Raw genomic sequence first — 21,971 nt, forward strand, 5'->3', positions numbered from 1 at the left:
CATCCAGAAAGTCTTCACAGCGCTTGACTTTTTCCAAACATTATGTTAAGGCCTTATTTCAAAATTAAATAAATTAATTTTGCCCTCGAAACTCTACACACAATACCTTTATAATGACAATGTGAAAACTGTTTTATTATTATTATTTTGCAAATTTATTTAAAATAAAATAACAAAAAAAATCACATGTACATAAGTATTCACAGCCTTTGCTCATTACTTTATTGATGCAGCTCTGGGCGCATTTACAGCCTCGAGTCTTTTGAATACGATGACAAAATCTTGGCACACTTATTTGCCCATTGCTCTTTGCATCACTCTCAAGCTCCATCAGGTTGGATGGGAAGCGTTGATTTTCATTCAGGATGTCTCTGTACATTGCTGCATTCATCTTTCCCTCTATCGTGACAAGTCCACCAGTTCCTATCGTAGAAAAACCACCCTGCTTCACTGTAGGGATGGTATTGGCCTGGAGATGAGGGGTGCCTTATTTCCTCCAAACATGACGCCTGGCGTTCACGCAAAGAGTTCAATCTTTGTCTCATTAGGCCAGAATTTTGTTTCTCATGGTCTGAGAGTCTTTCAGGTGCATTTTGGCAAACTCTTTACTAAGAAATGGCTTCCGTCTGCCCACTATACCATACGGCCTGATTGGTGGATTGCTGCAGAGATGGTTGTCCTTCTGGAAGGTTTGCCTCTCTTCACAGAAGAATGCTGTAGCTCTGACAGAGTGACCATCGGGTTCTTGGTCACCTCTCTGACTAGACTAAGATGAATGCAGCAATGTACAGAGACATCCTGGATGAAAACCAACACTTCCCATCCAACCAGATGGAGCTCGAGAGGTGCTGCAAAGAGGAATGGGCAAAGAGAAATGGGGGAAACTGCCCTAAATTAGGTGTGTCAAGCTTGTGGTATCGTATTCAAAAAGATTTTAGGTTGTAATTGCTACCAGAGGTGCATCAACAAAGTATTGAGCAAAGGCTGTGAATACTAATGTACATGTGATTTTTATTTTTTTATTTTTATTTGAATAAGTTTGCAAAAATTAAAACGTTCACATTGTCATTATTAGGCTATGTGTGTTTTGAATTTTGAGGGCAAATAATGAATTTATAAAATTTTGGAATAAGGCATAAGAATGTGGAAAAAGTGAAGAACTGTGAATACTTTCCTTATCCACTGTATACAATTGCCCCTTGCTTCACCGCAACACAGATTATTTTGGGATTCTAAAATTAATTTTTCAAAGCATTTTTTGTCCTAAACTAAGCATTTTCCACTATAAAAATGACAAAAATATTATTACTACAGTAGTAGCATCCACTAAAGGAAACCAAACCAATCAGTGCGTGCCGTTAAGTACCTTGGCCACTGATTGGCTCAGCCTCAGACAACATTACTTTATTGGATTTAAAGAGTGTTAAAGTGACTAAAATGTGTTATTTTATGTCTAGAGGGATTTCATAAGGGTGAACATTTTTTTTAGAAGGTTATAAATAGTTTTTTATGCTCTTGATATGACAATATTTGATTTATAATTAATCACTCTTACTTCGAGGAAATTAAATAATCGCGGTCATGTCTGGAACCAAATAACAGGGATAATAGAGGGACAAATACTGTACAGGGTAATTGAAAAGAAACTCCCTATTTTCAAATAAAATAGATCCCTTATATTCGTGGAGGATACATTCCGAGACGCCATGCAAAAAGCGAAAACAAAACGGTAATAATGGATCCACTTAAAGAAATACCATTTTTCCACTGTAGTGTCCAATTTTTTTCCAGTGAGGGACGCATTTCATTTTTAGAATATACAGAGGGCCAATAAAAAAAATATCTGCAGCCTACACTTTGGACACCTTTGAAACAATAAAATATAATACACACTAATTTTAAATTTTTAAATGTAAAAGTATGATAATAAAAGAGGATTGATAGGAGAATAGATGGAACCGGAGTCATGGTCCAGTCAGTGATGATGATCTTCTAGCAAGAGGCATTGACGCCTTTGAAGTTTTGTTTTTTTAAGACTTAACATTCTTATACTCACTCTTAGGCTGCCGCATGTTGGCCTAGTGGCCTTGGTGCCAACCTCCAGATGCTAATATCATGACCCCACAGTCGAGAAATCGGGAAGATCTGGGTTTAAATCTCCATTTGAACATCTTTGGTTGGAGTTCGCATGTTTTTCCTATGCGTTTGTGGGTTTTCTCTGGGTATTACGGCACACACATTCCAAAAATATGCATGTGTAGACTCTAAATCAGGGTTGTGAAACTAATTTTAGCTCATGAGCCGCATGGAGGAAAATATAGTCCCACGCGGCCCGGACTGGTAATACCATGGCATTACAACTTAAAAATAAAAACAACTTCAGATTGTTTTCTTTTTCCTACTTTGGCCAAAAATCGAACAAGCACATTCTGAGAATGTACATATTACTTACAAATAATCCTCTTGGCAAAACACTTCAAGTTAGTTGAAAATTCTGAGGAAAAAAATTGGTGCATTTTCAAAAACACCATGAAGAACATGATAAAATTAGACTTTGTCTGAGTGTTTTTACAAAGCCATTAAACTTTAAGCACTTCCGGTTTTGAATTCTCACATTGGCAAGTCATTAAAAACGTTATAGGAAAAGCAATCGAGCGTTTCCTCAAACCGCTGCATTGGTGAAATCCGCATACTGCCACAACACATTAATTTATTATTTTCAAATATCACAATTATAATATAAACAAAACAGTTATCAAAATGACACAGCAGCCAAAATCAAGGTAACATAACTACAAACTTAACCAATATGAACATAGTAGATTTAAGTATGAAATAAAATAAAACAAACGCAACCAATGTAAAAGCACATAGTTTTACAATGGAGTTCTAGGCACATGCATCGTGCATTCAATCAATTGCAAGTGCTGCACGGAAGTAACTACAAAGAAGATGGTTAAGTTGACTTAAGTCTTTGCATTTTACCGTTTTGTTATTTCATCCGCTGACTGGATAATTTACAATTAAAGAAGGTATTGTGCATCGATACTGCTGCTGATTGCTTTGCACCTGCACTGATTGGAGTAGCGGCAGCCAATCCAGAGGGCGCTGGCTGGATTAAATTTGTTTGAGGCCATTTGACACCCATGCTCTAAATTGTCATCAGGTATAAGTGTGCGTTTGAATGGTTGTTTAACTAGATGTACCCTGAGATTGGCTGGCAACCAGTCTAGGGTGTACCCCATCTCTCGCTCGCTCGTTTCTCAAAGTAAGCTGGGATAGGCTCCTGTAGAATAAGTATAGAAAATGGTTGGATTGATGGCATTCCTATGCTCTAATCAATGTTGTTACAGGTTGCTCATTGAGATAATAAAGAGTACCGTATTTTTCGGATTATAAATCGCGCCGGAGTATACGTCGCCGAAAATGCACAATAAAGAAGGAAAAAAACATATATACGTCGCACTGGAGTATAAGTCACATTTTTGGGGGAAATTTATTTCATAAAATCCAACACCAAGAATAGACATTTGAAAGGCAATTTAAAATAAATAAAGAATAGCGAACAACAGGCTGTATAAGTGTACGTTATATGACGCATGAATAACCAACTGAGAACGTGCCTGGTATGTTAACATAACATATTATGGTAAGAGTCATTCAAATAACTATAACATATAGAACATGCTATACGTTTGCCAAACAATCTGTCACTCCCGATCGCTAAATCCGATGAAATCTTCCTCCCCGGTGTCGCCTCTGGTATGCGCCGTTTCCTTTCTTTCTGCTGCTCGATTTCCGTTCTCTGCTGCATATTTCACTACGTCCAGCTTGTAATCTGCAGTATATGATTTCATTTTCGGTGCCATTTTAGTTCAGTCCTTCTCAGTTTTTATAAGTTATCGCCAATGTTGATGCTACCATTTTAATAGCTACGGCAGTAGCATATAGCATATAGCAGTTAGCATCCCATGACCCACAATGCACTTCTGCATGACCCTCCCCGCCAAATTCTTATTGGTTGATGTGTGAGTGACGATTGCTGACGTGTGTGTGAAGATTGCTGCCATTTGCTTCGTCTCTTACGCAAATGACATAAATAATATTATTTGGTATTTTACGGTAATGTGTTAATAATTTCACACATAAGTCGCTCCGGAGTATATGTCGCACCCACGGCCAAACTATGAAAAAAACTGGCCTACGTGCCTTCCAGCCGTTCGATCCTCCACACTTCGCGTGACAAGGCAAAAACTTTCTTTTCCCTGGCGACATTGCCATCACGCTGACATCATGTCAGTCCCGAGACACCTCTGCTCCAGTGGCCCAGAGGACAGGAATAGAATGGGAATACGCTGGACGGAAAAGGAAAGCAGAACGTGGACAAGAGTGGCGTCCTCTTCCCCTTTTCACACCTTCATATGTCCGAATAGATCAATACCAATGATCAAGCAATGATCATTTGCTATTCAAACCTCAGCTCCACCTCCACAGTGTTTACGGTCAACAATCACTGATGGCTCCACTGACCACCTGGATAAAGCCTGTAGATAATGCTCATCATACCTTTGACCTCAGCTACCTCGGCCAGTTTGTGTCAGATCGCATTCAAGATAAAACAGAATACTTTGTATGAGAGCTGCATACAAAACTATTAAAGATACTAAAACTAATCCAGTATTTGTTAAGCTATCTGAACAAGACTACATCTTAGTTTTGTGTAATAGGTGACAAAGCAAATTATTGTGTTATATACTATATCTCATTATGTTGTTTGTCCCAATATTATTTCATTGGGAACAATATTTTATCAAAGGCAGAGGAACTACATTAGATTATTAAGTTACTACATAACATAATGAATCTTTACACAGAATGAGGAAGGAAGTAACACATCTTCATTCAAGCGTTCTGCATATGTGATATGTATGAATATATGTGACAACCAACCCCAAAGACAGTAATATTACCACCAACCCCAAATGTATTTTATAGCTCGCATGACGGCTTACAACTAAAATATAGCTTTTCCTACACACTTTATAATTGTTTTGTTATAAACTATTTGTGCAAACGCCTAAATACTGAGGAACTTAACTATTGGTAAAAAAAACCCCACAAAAAGTAATTTAAACATAGAGGACCTATGATGAATGTTGTCTTTTCTGACTCATAAATGTTGTTACACTGTTGGATACTCATGTTAAAAAAATGTCAATGCGTCAAACCATAAGGTTCATGCATTATGGCGTGAGCTTGCACACAGTTTTGAAAGCCTTCGTTGGTGAGGTTTTGCAGTCTGACTACGTTGTGATGTCACAGTGAGGTGGATGTACTTATTTAGACATTAAGTCAAGCTCTTTGTCAGAGGGGGATAAGCTCCTCCCCCTCTGCTTCAAGCTATGAGGAGACACACTTAAAAGCTAGGATAAAGTATTAATTTCATTTAATCTTGGCATGCGCATAATAACACAGACATGCAACATGCAGCGGCTCAGATGGTAGAGCGGCCAGGCAGAAACTTGAGGGTTCTTGCTTCGAATACAGCTTTCGCCATCTTAGTCACTGTCGTTGTGCCTTTGGGCAAGACTCTTCACCCACCTTGCTCCCAGTGCCACCCACACTGGTGTAAATGTAAAGCGCTTTATAAATATAATTCCCTTCACTTCATGTGGAAAGTGTAGGTGTACCTAATGTTGTGACCAGGCAAATCTATATATTGTTATGAAGTTTTTATTCAACCGTGTCTGAAAAAAAAAAATTGTTGTGACGACTTCAAGATGTATTTTTAACAAGTGTCCATTTTTAAAAGATACATTATTATAATTTCGGAAAGGACAGGGTGGGATTTCATTTGCAATCTGGGAACCCCAGCAGGCACAAGACATTGATACGACGTTGATTGTACATACATGTCCTTTAAAACTGACTTTGAAACAACATTGCAAAATAGTTATATTTTTAATTTAGACAACATTGGTGTCTAATGTTGGATCCTTGTTGTAGGTTGGGAAATTACCAAATTTCAATGGTTAAATTAACTTTACAACCTGACATTGAATAAATGTTGTCAAAAAGCATGTTGTTTCAACGTTGTATTTGTGTTGGAAAAAGACCAAAATTCAATGGTCAAATCAACATCAGAACCCAATATTGACTAAACGTTGTCAAAAAGCATGTTGTTCCAACGTTAGGTTTGAGTTGCTCAACGTCATGACCTAATTCAACAAGTTGTCAACGTTGTTTTAATGTCTTGCGCCTGCTGGGACGACTCCAGAATCGAGCTGTGAACGTCTCTCCGTATGGTGAAGTGAAGTGAATTACATTTATATAGCGCTTTCTCTCGAGTGACACTAAGCGCTTTACATTGTGAAACCCAATATCTAAGTTACATTTAAACCAGTGTGGGTGGCACTGGGAGCAGGTGGGTAAAGTGTCTTGCCCAAGGACACAACGGCAGTGACTAGGATGGCGGAAGCGGGGATCGAACCTGCAACCCTCAAGTTGCTGGCACGGCCGCTCTACCAACCGAGCTATACCGTCCTATAAAAAATACCGTATGGTGGGTTCTCCTGGTGCCGACAGATCTTTGAGGAGCCCAGTATTCGGGTTTGGACAAGTCTTTATTATAAACACACGCTCAGGGATAGCACGCTTTTCAGCAGTCTTTGCTCGGGTGACTTTCCAGTCTCGCTCGTCTGCTCTCTCTCGGTCTTCGCGCATGTGCCTTCTTCTCCCAGCCGCCCCTCCCGCTGCTGATAAAGGCGACAGGTGATTAGATAATCTGGCCCAGCTGGGCAATCTACTCACCTGCCGCTTGGCTTCGAAGCCAGGCCATACACACCCCATTCCCACAGGAGGCGCGCCGACCACGCCCCCCTCCACACGAGCATTTTGCAAACAGACTCAAAAAACAGGTGCTGGAGCCTATCTCATATTAGTGTGATATCTAACTAAAAATCAGCGTTTCTATTTTTTTCATGTAACCTTTCATTACTCTTCAAGAACGCCTACCTAGGGTTTAATTTTTTTAATAAGTTGCAGGCTGCAAATGAACACATCTGGTCTAAAACAAATGATTCGTATATAATTCTCAGGTGATTGAATCGATCACAACTGGACTACATAAACTGATGAAGCCTGCAAAAATGTATTTCTTTAAAGACAATCTGAACAGTTTAGTAGCCATCGATTCAACGCCGTAAAAATTAAACGAGCTGGGTGAATGATAATATTATACGTAATTACTATTTTTAGGCGTTAAATAAGACTGTAGCCCAGCGATGAGGTGGCGACTTGTCCAGGGTGTACCCCGCCTTCCGCCCGATTGTAGCTGAGATAGGCTCCAGCGCCCCCCGCGACCCCAAAAGGGACAAGCGGTAGAACATGGATGGATGGAAATAAGACTGTACAAGTGTACATACAGCTTGTCCAAAGTTCACGATACAGCTAGCACATCCTGTTCGGGAAAAAAAACACATTGACCAGCGCTGGTTAATGAGTCAAACCAGCAGGTAAAAGTGCAAGAATCCGGATGAAAAGGCTAACAGTGTGTGTGGGGTCTTTAGGCGATAATTAGCGCTTCAATTGGCACGTAGCTGCAGTCTGGTGCTTTCCTGCCGCTTTGTGTTGTTAGTTGAGCTTGTAAAGGAAAACACAGAAGAGGCCCTGATTGGAAAATAAAAACATTCTGTGCTTTTATTTTGGGGTGGGGGCTGCCACTATGTTACATCACCCTTGTACTTTCCTTGTCAGGCTTGAATGGACAAGTTGCATCGGACGCAGTGGACTCTTGTCCCTATTGTCACCCATTAGCCCCACTCTCCATATCCGGCAGGCTGTCCATCTTTACAAGAACCTTTGACTTTTCGGCTATGTTTAGATGCTTCACTTGAACGTTAGGTAACAATTCCCATGAAGCCGCTCTGTAGCAACAAAAGCTTAAAGGCTTAACCTGCACCTCTTCTTGTTTGCTGCAATCTTCTCACCGGCCACTAGGGGACCTTCTAAACTTTGACCCTGTCTGGATGCCAGCAATCCTATTAGACGTGTCCGGCTGGACTGCTCAGCCATTAATTAATAACAAACGGCTCAGCAAGGGGTTCCAATATTTATCCATATTTAATAGCTATATAATTTTTTAGAAATTGGGGAATTTCCAGATATCCATTTTCTACCGTTTGTCCCTCTTGAGGTCCCAGGGGGAGCTGGAGCCTTTCCCAGCTGCACTCAGGGTGCAGTACACCCTGGACAAGTCACCACCTCATCTCAGCGCCAGATAGACAGACAACATTCACACTCACATTCCCACACTAGGGCCATTTTCCTTTTGAATAATAAATTACAACACAGAGCATTTTTCTTGGTATTTATTTTTGTTATTTTCTACAATATTCATTAATTTGGGCTATTATTCAGCCCTCAGTTGACTTTTTTAGTATGGAACCAGAACACTGACAGTGAGGGAAAAAAACTTGACACTCAAACAAGTGTTGGAATTGTACAAACGTAAAATGTTGAATAAAAATATAAAATACAAACGTAAAAACAAAACATGTTTGTATAATTACTAACTATCCTAAATGCTAACATGAATACGATACAAGTTTTTATTTATGTTTTTCATTTTAAACCTGCAAGGTACATTGAGTAGGGTGACCATGCCACTGCCATTTCTAGAATACACTACAGCAGGGGTAGGCAACCTATGGCTCACGAGCCAGATGTGGCTCTTACATCTCGTGCACATGTAAATCTTAGCGCCTTAAAATATTCTCATGCATTTTAATCCATCCATTCTCTACCGCTTGAGTTCAGGCCAGGCCGTGATTCCAGCGTATACCTGCAAGGCTTGAGTCAATCTCAGCTACATGTGTTGAGGTCAAAAAGTAAATGCCCTGCCTTTCAATCAAATATTTAGCTCGATAGTTTATGTGGATAAATCCTTTTTGAAAAAAAAATGGTAAAAATCAAAAAAGATGATCGTAGATTTCAGGACTAATGGACAGAGGAATTTGCCTTTGTGGAGATAGCAGGTTCTGCAGTCTGTCTAATATGCAATGATAACATTTGATATGCAATTATAACATTTAATATGCAATGGCAATATTGAATATGCAATGATACCATTTAGTATGCAATGATAACATTTATGGTTGTTTTGAAAGGGCTTTATAAATAAAGTTGGTATGGTATGGTAATATGCAATGGTAACATTTAGTTTGCAATGATAACATTTAGAATGCAGTGGTAACATTTAATATGCAATAAAAGCATTTAATCTGTAATGACAACATTTTGCTCAATAAAAGAGTCCAATCTGAAGTGGCACTTCGACACACGTCGCATTAAAGGTAAAAAGTATTAGATTTATGGTTATGGTTTAATTTATTTCCAACATGTATACAGATACAAAATGATACAAAATATAATCTACACATTCTCATTTCTCTTCACATGTTCAAAAACGAGTAGGAATAAGCAAAATGTATTTAATCCTACCCCTTTTCCAATTCATAGCAGCTACACACCTTTGTTCACTTCCTGTTTTGATCTTGTAACCGTAACACAATTAACATCAATGAAATACAACGGTTCTCCTAATAGTTAAGCCAGTAATGATTCACACAAGATGAATAATATCTCATTTTCAATAAAGTTCAAGATGTTAATCAAGATTATTCTTCCTTGTACTTTGTAAACACTTTAAACAGCCTCTTAAGATGGATCATATTAGGACTAAGTTATACATCTTTGCTTACCATTCCATAATTTAATTCCACATACTGATATGCTAAAGGTCTTAAGTGCTGTGTGTGCATACAAGTGTTTTAGGTTATATTTTTCCTTTCTTTTTGAGAAAAATTGTTGTAGGGTAGCAGGTTAATTGGGCATGATTTTTGCTGTTTGCAAATGCTCCAAATCATTGAGTTGCAGTATTTTGGATTCGACAAATAAAGTGTATGTATGTTCTCTATAACCTATATTTCGTATTATTCTGACTGATCTTTTTTGTAACACGGTTTGTGAATGAAGTGTACTTTTGTAGTAATTTCCCCATATTTCTACACAATAACTCAGATATGGTAACAGCATCGAGCAGTAGAGAATATAAAGTGATTTTTGGTCCCGAACATAATTTGCTTTATTCATTATTGAAATATCTTGTCACCCTATGTTGTATATTTTTATATGTGATTTCGAGTTAATCATTTAGTATTACACCCAGAACTTTGATTTATTTCACCCTTGGAATGTACTGTTTTTGTATTTGTGTTTGACTTTCTCCTCTACTGTTACTGAATAGCATTATTTTAGTTTTACAGTTGTTTTTTTGCTGATGTCGGGCAGATATCAACTCCTAAAAAAATCTAATCAACCAAAAATTTCACGACCCCCCTGCAGTACCTTTGTAGACCCTCTCCCAGACCTCTGCTAGGGAGTGAACAAAGATGACCGCCATACTGCCAACAAACTGAAAACAACCAAACCAATGAGAGATTTGCATCATAAGTTGACATCTCTGTCAACATAACGTCCAAAGTGGGGTCTCGTAAAGGGCGCCAATGAAGCGAGAACCTCCACTGCTATCAGGGGTCGCCATCGCCACATTGAACCTATGCCATGCAGTTTCGCCTATTTTTATTCCAGATGCCCTTTCTAACAAAACACCTTGTAATGACAACATGAAAAAGGGTTTTTTAGACATTTGTGCATATTTATTAAAAAACAAAAAAGTAAGGAATCACATGCACGTAAGTATTTGTTGCCATGAAGCTAAACATTTATCTCAGGTGCATCTTGTCTCCACTGTAAATGTATTCCATTTTGGAATCAGGCTGCAGCATTACAAAAGGTGGAAAAGGTGAAGTTCCGTAAATACTGGATGCATTCATATCTTCATTCACATTGGATTGAGCATCTTTAATCCACAAAATGTATCCAAGTGGCCTGTCCCAGGCTTCAATTGTTCTCCAATTTTACTTCAAAATTTGGAAAAAAATCAGAACTGATAGATGACAAAAGCAGAGACTTTATCATGTTGCATTCACAATCCACCTTCATCCTGTAAGAACACAAATGAACATGTTATGGCAACATGAACACACTCACGTGCATTAAGAATCTGTCAAAAAAAACATTCTGAGTTCCTATTCATCCACTGAATATTTCATCAACACGCCGCGCCCACTGAACGCTGCACTTCCTGTTTTGCGACAGATACAATCTAGCATTTGCAACCAAAACAGCGCTAAAACAACACTCATTGTGGAGGGTCGCGACGGCGCCAAGTCGTATATCACGTTACATAATGGCCAGCTGTTTTCGGGACACTCAAACTGGTTCACCACAGCACACAAGTTGTCTTGGTCACGCTCACACACACACACGTCTGAAAATGAATAAAGCAAAAACATGAAAAAAATACATTTGAGCCTCTTTAAGTGCCAGGACCGGTGCTATACAATGTCTTGTATTAACACTTTTCTAGGATAGGCTCAAGCCTCTGATTAAATGCACATTAACCGAATGAGTGAGTGAATCATAGTGACCTTCAGGGGCGTCACTAGCTTTTAAGGACAGGGGGGGCTTAGCCCCCAGGAGATGCAGGATGCGAGCGAACGTAGCGCACAAGCACAAAACTTCACAAACGGCTAACAAAGACTTAGAAATTAATCATTGTTATTATTATTATTTCAGTGGGTTTATTTTCAATCTGTGTTCAGTACAACAACAAACATGGGTTTGCACAGTGACAATTTGTTTACAGCATCAACAAGAAACAATTACTTGCATAATCCTTCAAGATACACTGAAACACAATGAAAGTCATGGCATTAGCCTCTATGTTATTAATTCACAACATAGAGGCTAATGCCACCACTTTAGCTCACAATACAATAATTGTTTGTTCCCAAATATTTTGAAGTTGCACAGATTACACATGTGACTAAAATGGTTGTAAATTCAAGCCCTGGAAATATTACTTAATTACTTGAATTAAAATAATATCTGGATCGGGATAATTTGGCTTGTGTATATATATATATATATATATATATATATATATATATATATATATATATATATATATATATATATATATATTATGGCAAGCCGTTAAGAAAATTAAATATATATGGAAGTCTGAATAGAAATGAGAAACTTTTATATATACTGTAAATAAGAAAGACTACTGATCTGAAAAAGAGCCAAAGCTGTCAGAGAGCTGAGGGACCATATTCAATGTGCAATGCTGAAACAAATAATGCAAACAATAAAATGTAACTTCCAGGGCTTGAGATTAACGTAGTCCCGTCGTCCCGGGGATGGTAAAAAAATGCACGGGACGAAATGAAATGCTCCCCGCGACGATGGCCTTTAACCATTTTTTTTCTTTTTATGTATTTATTCATTTTACATCTTATATTAAATGTCTTGGTTTTTCCACCCTCTGAAAATCATATGAAATGTTTAACAAGCCATCCTATAATAATACAACAGTTATTAATGTAACAATACAATAAAACAAATATATTTAATGATGTTTTTTTCATTATTTTAACAATAGGCTAATGTATATTACTTTATATAGATTTTACAAGAAACACAAAACTTAAAAACTAAATTATTTACAATTGCAGACACAAGGTTCTTGTTCTGCAGTGCTGTGTGCTAATGTGCTTCGTACACTTGCAGGACTGCAAGGTCGCATAGAAAATGCGGACTGGATTTTGAGTGATGTGGGCATTTTCTATATGAACTAGTGGAATGGATTGGATACAGACGCACTAAAGGGGCTCTCTACCTTACACTATGAAGTGAGGGGAAACTGAGTGAATAATGACAGGTTATATGATTTTTTTATTTAAACTCATATTCGGGCTACTTTATAATGAATATGTCGGCATGTATTTGTAAAAAAAAAAAAAAGTTTTATTTTTTTATTTTTTTTTAACACCAAATTATTTAAGAACATTTTAGGGGGGCTTGAGCCCCCCTAAAATAGGCCCAACAACGCCAATGGTGACCTTACACATCCCACGTGTGGGGAGAACCCTTAAGTAAAAATTATCCAACTCAACTAACTTTGTCTTACTGCTGCTTTAACTAAAGACCTCTTGAAAAAACATTTCTAACAATACTGCATGCAATGCTTTAGTCCAGTGGTTCTCAAACTTTTTTCACCAAGTACCATCTCAGAAAACGCTTGGCTTGCCAAGTACCACCATAATGACCAACATTAAAATACAGTAGCGCAAGAGGCCTAAGTATTCATTAAAAACAAGGCAGAGTTTTTTTTTTGAGGTATAGTTAATATTTTTGGCCACTGTAACATTACACACAATGCACAAACATCATCAACAATGATACTCCATACAATACATACTTACACACTTATTTGGCATCCACTAGTACTACATTTGAGGATCACTGATTTACTCTGCTCATATTTTGTATTTTAGTACAAAAAACTATACTACTTGTTTGAAATTCCTCAGGATTTTGCTTAACTTTGAGATTTGTTTTTTAGATTGTTGTTAATAAAATGTTGGCTGTTGTAATATTATTAATATTAACTAGCAATTTCTATTGGTTTTATATTCCAATTAGATTGAAGGACATTGTAAGAATTTGAATTCAGGGTTATGATAATATTTGAATAATAAAACACTAATAACTCGATCCACTCGACATCCATTGCACCGGTCGCCCAGGGGGGGTCCCCTCCAAGGTTTCTCATTGTATCCCATTGGGTTGAGTTTATTCTTGCCCTGATGTGGCATCTGAGCCGAGGGTGTCGTTTTGGCTTGTGCAGCCCTTTGAGACACTTGTGATTAAGGGCTATAAAAATAAACTTTAATTGATGATTGATTGATTGAGGTTAATAATTTTATATTAGGATTAGAGATGTCCAATAATGGCTTTTTTGCCAATATCCGATATTCCGATATTGTCCAACTCTTAATTACAGATTCTGATATCAACCGATACCGATATATACAATCGTGGAATTAACACATTATTATGCCCAATTTTGTTGTGATGCCCCGCTGGATGCATTAAACAATGTAACAAGGTTTTCCAAAATAAATCAACTCAAGTTACGGAAAAAAATGCCAACATGGCACTGCCATATTTATTACTGAAGTCACAAAGTGCATTATTTTTTTTAACATGTATCAAAACAGCAGCTTGGAATTTGGGACATGCTCTCCCTGAGAGAGCATGGGGAGGTTGAGGTGGGCGGGGTTGGGGGGGGCAGCGTTGAGGTGGGGGGGATAGGGGGTAGCGGGGGTGTATATTGTAGCGTCCCGGAAGAGTTAGTGCTGCAAGGGGTTCTGGGTATTTGTTCTGTTGTGTTTATGTTGTGTTACGGTGCGGATGTTCTCCCGAAATGTGTTTGTCATTCTTGTTTGGTGTGGGTTCACAGTGTGGCGCATATTTGTAACAGTGTTAAAGTTGTTTATACGGAAACCCTCAGTGTGACCTGTATGGCTGTTGACCAAGTATGCTGGCATTCACTTTTGTGTGTAAAAAGCCGTAGATATTGTGTGATTGGACCGGCACGCAAAAGCAGTGCCTTTAAGGTTAATTGGTGCTCTGTACTTCTTCCTAAGTCCGTGTACCACTACGTACAGCAGCGTTTTAAAAAGTCATAAATTGTACTTTTTGAAACCGATACTGATAATTTCCGATATTACATTTTAAAGCATTTATCGTCCGATAATATCGGCAGTCCGATATTATCGGACATCTCTAATTAGGAATATGAATACATTTACATGACATTCTTGATTACAACACCCAAACTTTTCCCAGTGATGGTAGCATACAAAAAAGGATATTGTGACCGTGTTTAGTGGTTTAAAACACATTTTAAACTAAATGTTAATATTTTTATTTTAGTAAAAAATAAAAATAACAAATGCTATATATTTAAAATGTTATATAAGCAACAACATTTATTATGAGCAGCATTTTTGCTAGTATCAACATTTTGACGTTGTCTTCCTACATCATGCCTTTTTTCTCCTTTTTCATTGTGAATATTTTTTACTTGATGTTAACTTATTTCTATTAGAAAAACATCTGGAAGCTGCATTTGATCCCAGGGCCACATTTTTAACACCTCTGAATTAATAAAACACCACACCATTTTTAAAATGACTGAAAATAAAATACATAAAAATAGGAAAAGGGCATATACTGTATGTGATATATATTTTATGTATAATATACGTCTTTAAATCAAATTGGACTTCCCTGAGGATGAGCAAAACACTAGTTGTAAGTGTGTGTGTGTGTGTGTGTGTGTGTGTGTGTGTGTGTGTGTGTGTGTGTGTGTGTGTGTGTGTGTGTGTGTGTGTGTACACTTTTTGTGTCAGTTTGTCTCACAGACCTCTTTCCTTTCCCGGCAGTCCCCACAGATGCAGCCCAAACAGCCGTTGACCACCTGGATGCCGCACAGTACCAGCTGTATCAAGCTCATGGACAACAGGATGGAGAAGAGGACCACGTGCCACATCACTGCATTCTTGGGGAATTCACATATGTCCCAAATAGTCTGGTTCACCAGGTAGCTCTCACTGCCACTATTGGGGGGGCACACATAGTAGAAGAAATTAACAAAATACTGTCCCTCTACTTTGCTATGAGGATTAAGAGTACGTCCTAACATTTAAGAAAATACCGCAGATCAAGTTCAAACCTGCACTTTATTAAGTGAAATTTGACTCAAGTCTGACACCTGGTGGATTGTGACGAAACGACTATGGCATCAAATCCTTATGCCCCTCTTTTTAGCCTTAGAATAGCTATGGAAAGCTTAGAGTGACGTCACAATAAACCACTCAAAATATGTCATGTTTGAAAAATATGTTACATTTTAAGTACATTTGTGATACTGTGCAAAAAAAGTTTCAAGATGAGTTACTTTCAAGTTTCAAGTAAGCAATACCATTACCATGAACGGCTAAAGTACCATATACACTGAACAAAAACATAAACGCAACACTTTAGTTTTTGCTCCCATTTTTTACGAGTTGAACTCAAAGATCTAAAACTTTTACTATTCACACAAAATACATTTTCCTGTGTTAGTGAGCATTTCTTCTTTGCTAAAATAATCCATCCCACCTCACAGGTGTGGTATATCAAGATGCTGATTATTGCACAGGTGTGTCTCAGGCTGCCCACAATAAAAGGCCACTCTGAAATGTGCAGTTTTATCACCCAGCACAATGCCACACATGTCGCACGTTTTGAGGGAACGTGCAGTTGGCATGCTGACTGCAGGAATTTCCATCAAAGTTGTTGCCCCTGAATTGAATGTTCATTTCTCTACCATAAGCCATCTCCAAAGGTGACAGTGCATCCAACCGGCTTCACAACCGCAGATCATGCGCAACCATACCAGCCCAGGGCCTCCACATCCAGCAGATGCACCTCAATTGTCGTCTGACACCAGCCACCCGGACAGCTGCTGCAATAATTGGTTTGCATAACCAAATAATTTCTGCACAAACTGAGAACCCGTCTCAGGGAAGCTCATCTGCATGCTTGTCAAGTTAAAGTTAAAGTACCAATGATTGTCACACACACTAGGTGTGGTGAAATTTGTCCTCTGCATTTGACCCAGTGTTTCTCAAAGTGTGGGGCGCGCCCCACTGGTGGGGAATAGAGACATGACAGGTGGGGCGCGAGGAACAGGAGGAAATGTCACTTTAAATTTATTTTTTTTAAATTATATTCTTAGATTTTAGTTTTTACTATGCTTTCATTTTCTATACTCACTGTAAATCACTTTGTGATTCTGTCTGTGAAATCCGCTATATAAATAAATGTAAATTACTTATTTTTCCTGTTGGCTTTAAATTTCTAGGTAGGAGCGAAAGTTTGACAGACATAGCAACAGTAACTATTGGGGGCGGGGCTAAGCGGAACAAACTTTCACGCGGATGGGTAGCAGGCTAATCAATATCCACTCATCGGGCAGAGAGCTGTGTCCATTCTTCTCCCCTTTGTCACATCTTATCTGTGTGCGATAGGCTTTTCAGCTGTTGCTTCACTCAAAACGAAGTACAGGTCTCAGCTGAACGTCATTGAGCATGACTTAAGAGTGGCAGTGTCAAGCCTGCAACCCCGATTTGAAAAGCTGTGCAGTGCAAAACAGGCTCATTGCAGCCACTAATGCTGGAGTACTGTAAAACTCATGTTCACTTTCCCTGTCTTGCCAAATGCATAGCTCCTCTTTTTTTTTGCAAAGATTGCAAAGTGGCACTTTTATTCTATTTATTATTAAACTTGATGCAAGTTATTTGAATTATTATTGAACTTGATGCAAGTTATAACACTTTTATTTGATTTATTATTGAACTTGATGCAAGTTATAACACTTTGATTTGATTTATTATTGAACGTGATGCAAGTTATAACACTTATTTGATTTATTATTGAACTTGATGCAAGTTATAACACTTTTTTTGATTTATTATTGAACTTGATGCAAGTTATAACACTTTTGTTTTATTTATTATTGAACTTGATGCAAGTTATTTTATTTATTATTGAACTTGATTTATAATTATACCACAGCTGCACAGTTATTTTATTTATTATTGAACTTGATGTTATTTTATGTTATTGAGTTTGAATGTATACAACTTGATGTTACTTGATGTTCAATAAATTTGAAAATATTAAGCTTGGCATTAGCGTTCTATTGGGGCGATGGGGGCAGGCGGGGCTTGAAAACTCCCCCTTGTCCAAAGTGGGGGATGACAAAAAAAGTTTGAGAACCACTGGGTTATGGTATGGGCAGGCATATGTTATGGACAACGAACGCAAGTGCATTTTATTGATGGCCTTTTGAATGCACAGAGATACCATGACGAGATCCCGAGGCCCTTTGTTGTGCCATTCAGTAAAGACCATCACTGTGGTAATCTGAAATTCATTGCTCAATTATGTGTTGTCTGTACACCTGTTCAATCTCTCTCTCGTCCACAGTGTGGGGTGCAGCTGGCGTGAGGCAGCAGCACACACCTGAGGACAATTAGTGGCAGCTTATTTAACCTGGCTGCTGACAACATGTGAGCGCCGGAACTTTGTCACTGCTTGCAACCTGTTGGTCGTGCCAGAGAACTCACTAGTTCGTCGTGTACCATTCTTCTCAGGTTTGCCTGTATTATTCCTAGCATTGTCTAGCGTTTTATTTTGTACTTTATCTATTAACTTCTCCCATGAAGTATTTTTTTCCTAGCCTTGTCTAGCGCTTTTAGTTTTGTGTGTTTTTTCTCTTTGTAGTTTTTTGTGTTTACCACCATCGCCTTTGTTTTGTTACTTTGTGCCATCTCCTAAATAAAAGGAAGAACAATTGTATACACTTTACGTCTGAGTCCCTGAGATCCACCTCACCAATTCCTAACAATCACCTCATGTTGCAGCATGACAATCCACGGCCCCATGTTGTAAGGATCTGTCTACAACTCCTGGAAGCTGAAAACATTCCAGTTATTGCAAGGACAGCATACTCACCAGACATGTCACCAATTGAGCATGTTTTGTATGCTGTGGATCAGCGTGTTCCAGTTCCTGCCAATATCCAGCAACTCACCAAAACAGAATGATTCCCGGGTGCGGCCACCGCTGCTGCTCACTCTTCCCCTCACCTCCCAGGGGGTGATCAAGAGGGATGGGTCAAATGCAGAGGATTATTTCACCACACCTAGTGTGTATGTGACAATCATTGGTACTTTAACTTTACACAGCCATTGAAGAGGAGTGGACCAACATTCCATAGGCCACAATCAACAACCTGATCAACTCTATGCTAAGGAGATGTGTTGCACAGCATGAGGCAGATACTGACTGCTTTTCTGACTCCCCCAGGCCCTCAATAAAACATCCACACATTTCAGAGTGGCCTTTTATAGTTGGCAACCTAAGGCACACCTGTGCAATAATCATGCTGTTTAATCAGCATCTTGATATGTCACACCTGTGAGGTTGGCAAGGAAGAAGTGTTCACTAACACAGATTTAGACAGATATTTGAACAATATTTGGGAGGAATATCGAAAAAATGTAGATCTTTGAGTTCAACTCATGAAAAATGAGAGCAAAAACATAGGTGTTGCATTCATATTTTTGTTCAGTATATCCATTCATTCATCCATTTTCGACCGCTTATCCCTTTCGGAGTCGCGGGGGGTGCTGGAGCCCATCTCAGATACAATCGGGCGGAAGACGGGGTACACCCTGGACAAGTTGCCACCTCATCGCAGGGCCAACACAGATAGACAACATTCACACTCACATTCACACACTAGGGCCAATTTAGTGTTGTATATGCATCTTAAATTAGTAGTATTTTAAGAAGAACAATACACATGTTTTCTATGTGTTCTACTTAGCCTGTAGCATAACCCTCCTCCGCCAGGGGTTAGGGGCTGAAATATATACAAAGAAGGAGCATCCTTTTCTTAGGATTGCACAGATCTGATACTCGGTACCGGTGTCTGGACTGAATATGGTAGGATTTAAATTTTGACTTTAACATGTGGGGAACTTCATTTCTTCCTTCAAGGGAATGTTTGTTGCACAGTTTGAACATGGTAAATGAATACTACTACTCCTATTACTATGACAAGAACAAAGACATTGTTCGATAAGCAACTTTGCATTTTTGGTATTGTATCAAACGTTAAAAAAAAGATCCTTTCGGAGTTTGCAGCCATGAGCAGTTTATGTGAAACAGTTGTCACTCACGTTCCAAGGTCCTCAAAGGGATATTTCCAAACATCACCGGCCACCCGACACTTGGGTCCAATGGCCAGCCCGGCTGAGGCCACGCTGCTGCAGTAGATGGCTCCAATGAGGCCAAAAGCCGACGAGAACACAGAGTTCAGCATCTGGTGGCGAGAGCATTGTTTGTTCTGAAAAGCTCATAAAGCTCGCATGCAACTAACTGATATCTGCCTTTTGTCAGCAGTCATTATCAGACCGGAGCCGGCGCCCATTTCTAATCTCTCCAACCTTTAGTAAATAAATTTTACAAATGACGGCACTTACCCGGCAACGGTTGCCACAGCAACCATTTCCGCAGCAACCCTTGCCCCCGGCCCTGATAGCGGAGCAGCTCGGGCACAGCATCTGGAAGCAACGTTTCATGTGAAAAACATCAATGCACTTTTGACATGTTTATTACTTTAAGTCAATATTTGTGGAGTTGCAGTGAGGAGAGAAACTGTACGCTATAATAATGATACAACCAAACCCATGTATAATTTTCAATTTCTTGATAAGATATCTTCATGAAAGTTTTATTATGGCTGACATCTTTTCTGAGTGGAACATTCCAAAGTTCTAAAGGTTGGTTCTGCCCATTGTAGCTGAAATAGGCTCCAGCGCCCCCCGCGACCCCGAAGGGAATAAGCGGTAGAAAATGGATGGATGGATGGAATGTTGAGAACTACAGAGCAACTTTTCTCTGTCACTTTTTGTGTTGTATTTTTAATGCCACAAACAAAACTGAGTTGCCTGTGAGTGATTTTACATGTAGGTGGATCCCACAGCAGCACCCACTGCTCATTAAGAAAAGCAATGCATGCTTTAATGTCAGTCGCCCAAAAATGATACACAAGATGTGTCACTTTTTTTTAAAGTAATTTAGTTACTCGCTAAATATTTTTAAAGTAATTTAGTTACTCGCTAAATATAACAATAATATTGCTAAGATAGTAGCACTGATTCCTACTGCTCCCTTTTCTTATTCTCTGGAAGAACAGGCGCAATATAATTTTTTTTAATGAATGACGATGAACATGTAGCACCAAATGTATTTGTGGCGGTCCAACTTTATGTGAGGGAGATTAGTATAAGTAGAAATAGTAGTAGACATACTTGTTTTTTTTAAATACTGTCTGTAACGTCCACCTTAAAAAGGGCTGAGCTCTTCCCTTCTTCCTATTCCCCTATTGTGGTTGTATAAGTACAAACGAGGTTTATTATTACATACAACATAGTAGTGAGGCTCCAGTTTGCATAATATTGCTCATAGGTGAAGTCAGAGCATATTTGATACAATAAAAAAAACAACTTACAAAGAGGCCTCCTCCGATGAGCCCCCCCATCAGCCACACCTGCAGCGAGATCTGATCATTTTCCAGTTGATTTCCGTCGGGGAAGAAGAGCAGCAGGTTGGCGATCATGCATACAAAGGCTGATGGCAGCAGGATCAGGCCTACCAGGCGGGCGCACTTCCCCGTACAACACATAGCCTATCGCGTGTCTCTGGATTTGGCGGTGAAAAGCGTTGGAAAAAGAAGTGGCTAAAGAATGGGTCACCTCGCACTGATGAACTCAGAGTGTGACAAGGCGAAAGTCAAACACCACAGAGCCGGGAGGAGACAGGGGACAAAGGCCAAGGGTGGATGTGCGCTTTTATTTTAGACCTATGCATCCTCTGATTGGCCTCTGATCAGATATTTCAGGGAGGAGACAAATGTGAAGCCATAAATGATGCAGGAAAAGACGTAGACGTGTTACTTGAAGGCACTAAAATGGGGAGCATGTACAGTTAAATTTAAAGAAGGATTTAATTGTACATTAAAGTTGTTAAAACCAATCAATTGAAGGTCAATATATGCTCTTTGAACAAAACATCTTAGCTTTGTGTTTTTGTATAGGCAACAAATGATTGTAATGTCTAACACTAAATATAACCAATAATGACCGATAAAAAACAAGCAGTGTGCCAAAATTGGGCCCTGGCCGCACTTTTGACCCCCAGAAGCATGAAAACACCTCACAACTGTTTTTTTATATTCTACTTTATACTGACCAGTTAAATCCATTGCTTCCCTTACAATTCAATGAGACGCTGAGAATGTTTGTTAATATGTTGTTTGCACTAGAATGATGACCCTCTCATGCAGATACAGCAATAGACTTAATCTCAAATCTTCT

General features: G+C 38.9%; 1 protein-coding gene across 1 annotated transcript; it reads right to left on the reverse strand.

Annotated features, from left to right (window-relative positions):
- Positions 1 to 10,696: 10,696 nt before the first annotated feature.
- tm4sf5 (transmembrane 4 L six family member 5) lies at positions 10,697 to 21,401 on the reverse strand. Its single transcript, XM_062066873.1, has 5 exons — positions 21,107 to 21,401; positions 20,076 to 20,156; positions 19,773 to 19,915; positions 15,404 to 15,596; positions 10,697 to 11,065 (listed from the first exon to the last, which is right to left on the reverse strand). Exons 1-5 carry the CDS (start codon positions 21,278 to 21,280, stop codon positions 11,048 to 11,050), a joined length of 609 nt encoding a protein of 202 aa, XP_061922857.1. The 5' UTR covers positions 21,281 to 21,401; the 3' UTR covers positions 10,697 to 11,047.
- Between the last annotated feature and the right edge of the window lie 570 nt (positions 21,402 to 21,971).

This window comes from Entelurus aequoreus, linkage group LG12, assembly GCF_033978785.1.
Source record: "Entelurus aequoreus isolate RoL-2023_Sb linkage group LG12, RoL_Eaeq_v1.1, whole genome shotgun sequence".
Classification (NCBI taxonomy): domain Eukaryota; kingdom Metazoa; phylum Chordata; class Actinopteri; order Syngnathiformes; family Syngnathidae; genus Entelurus; species Entelurus aequoreus.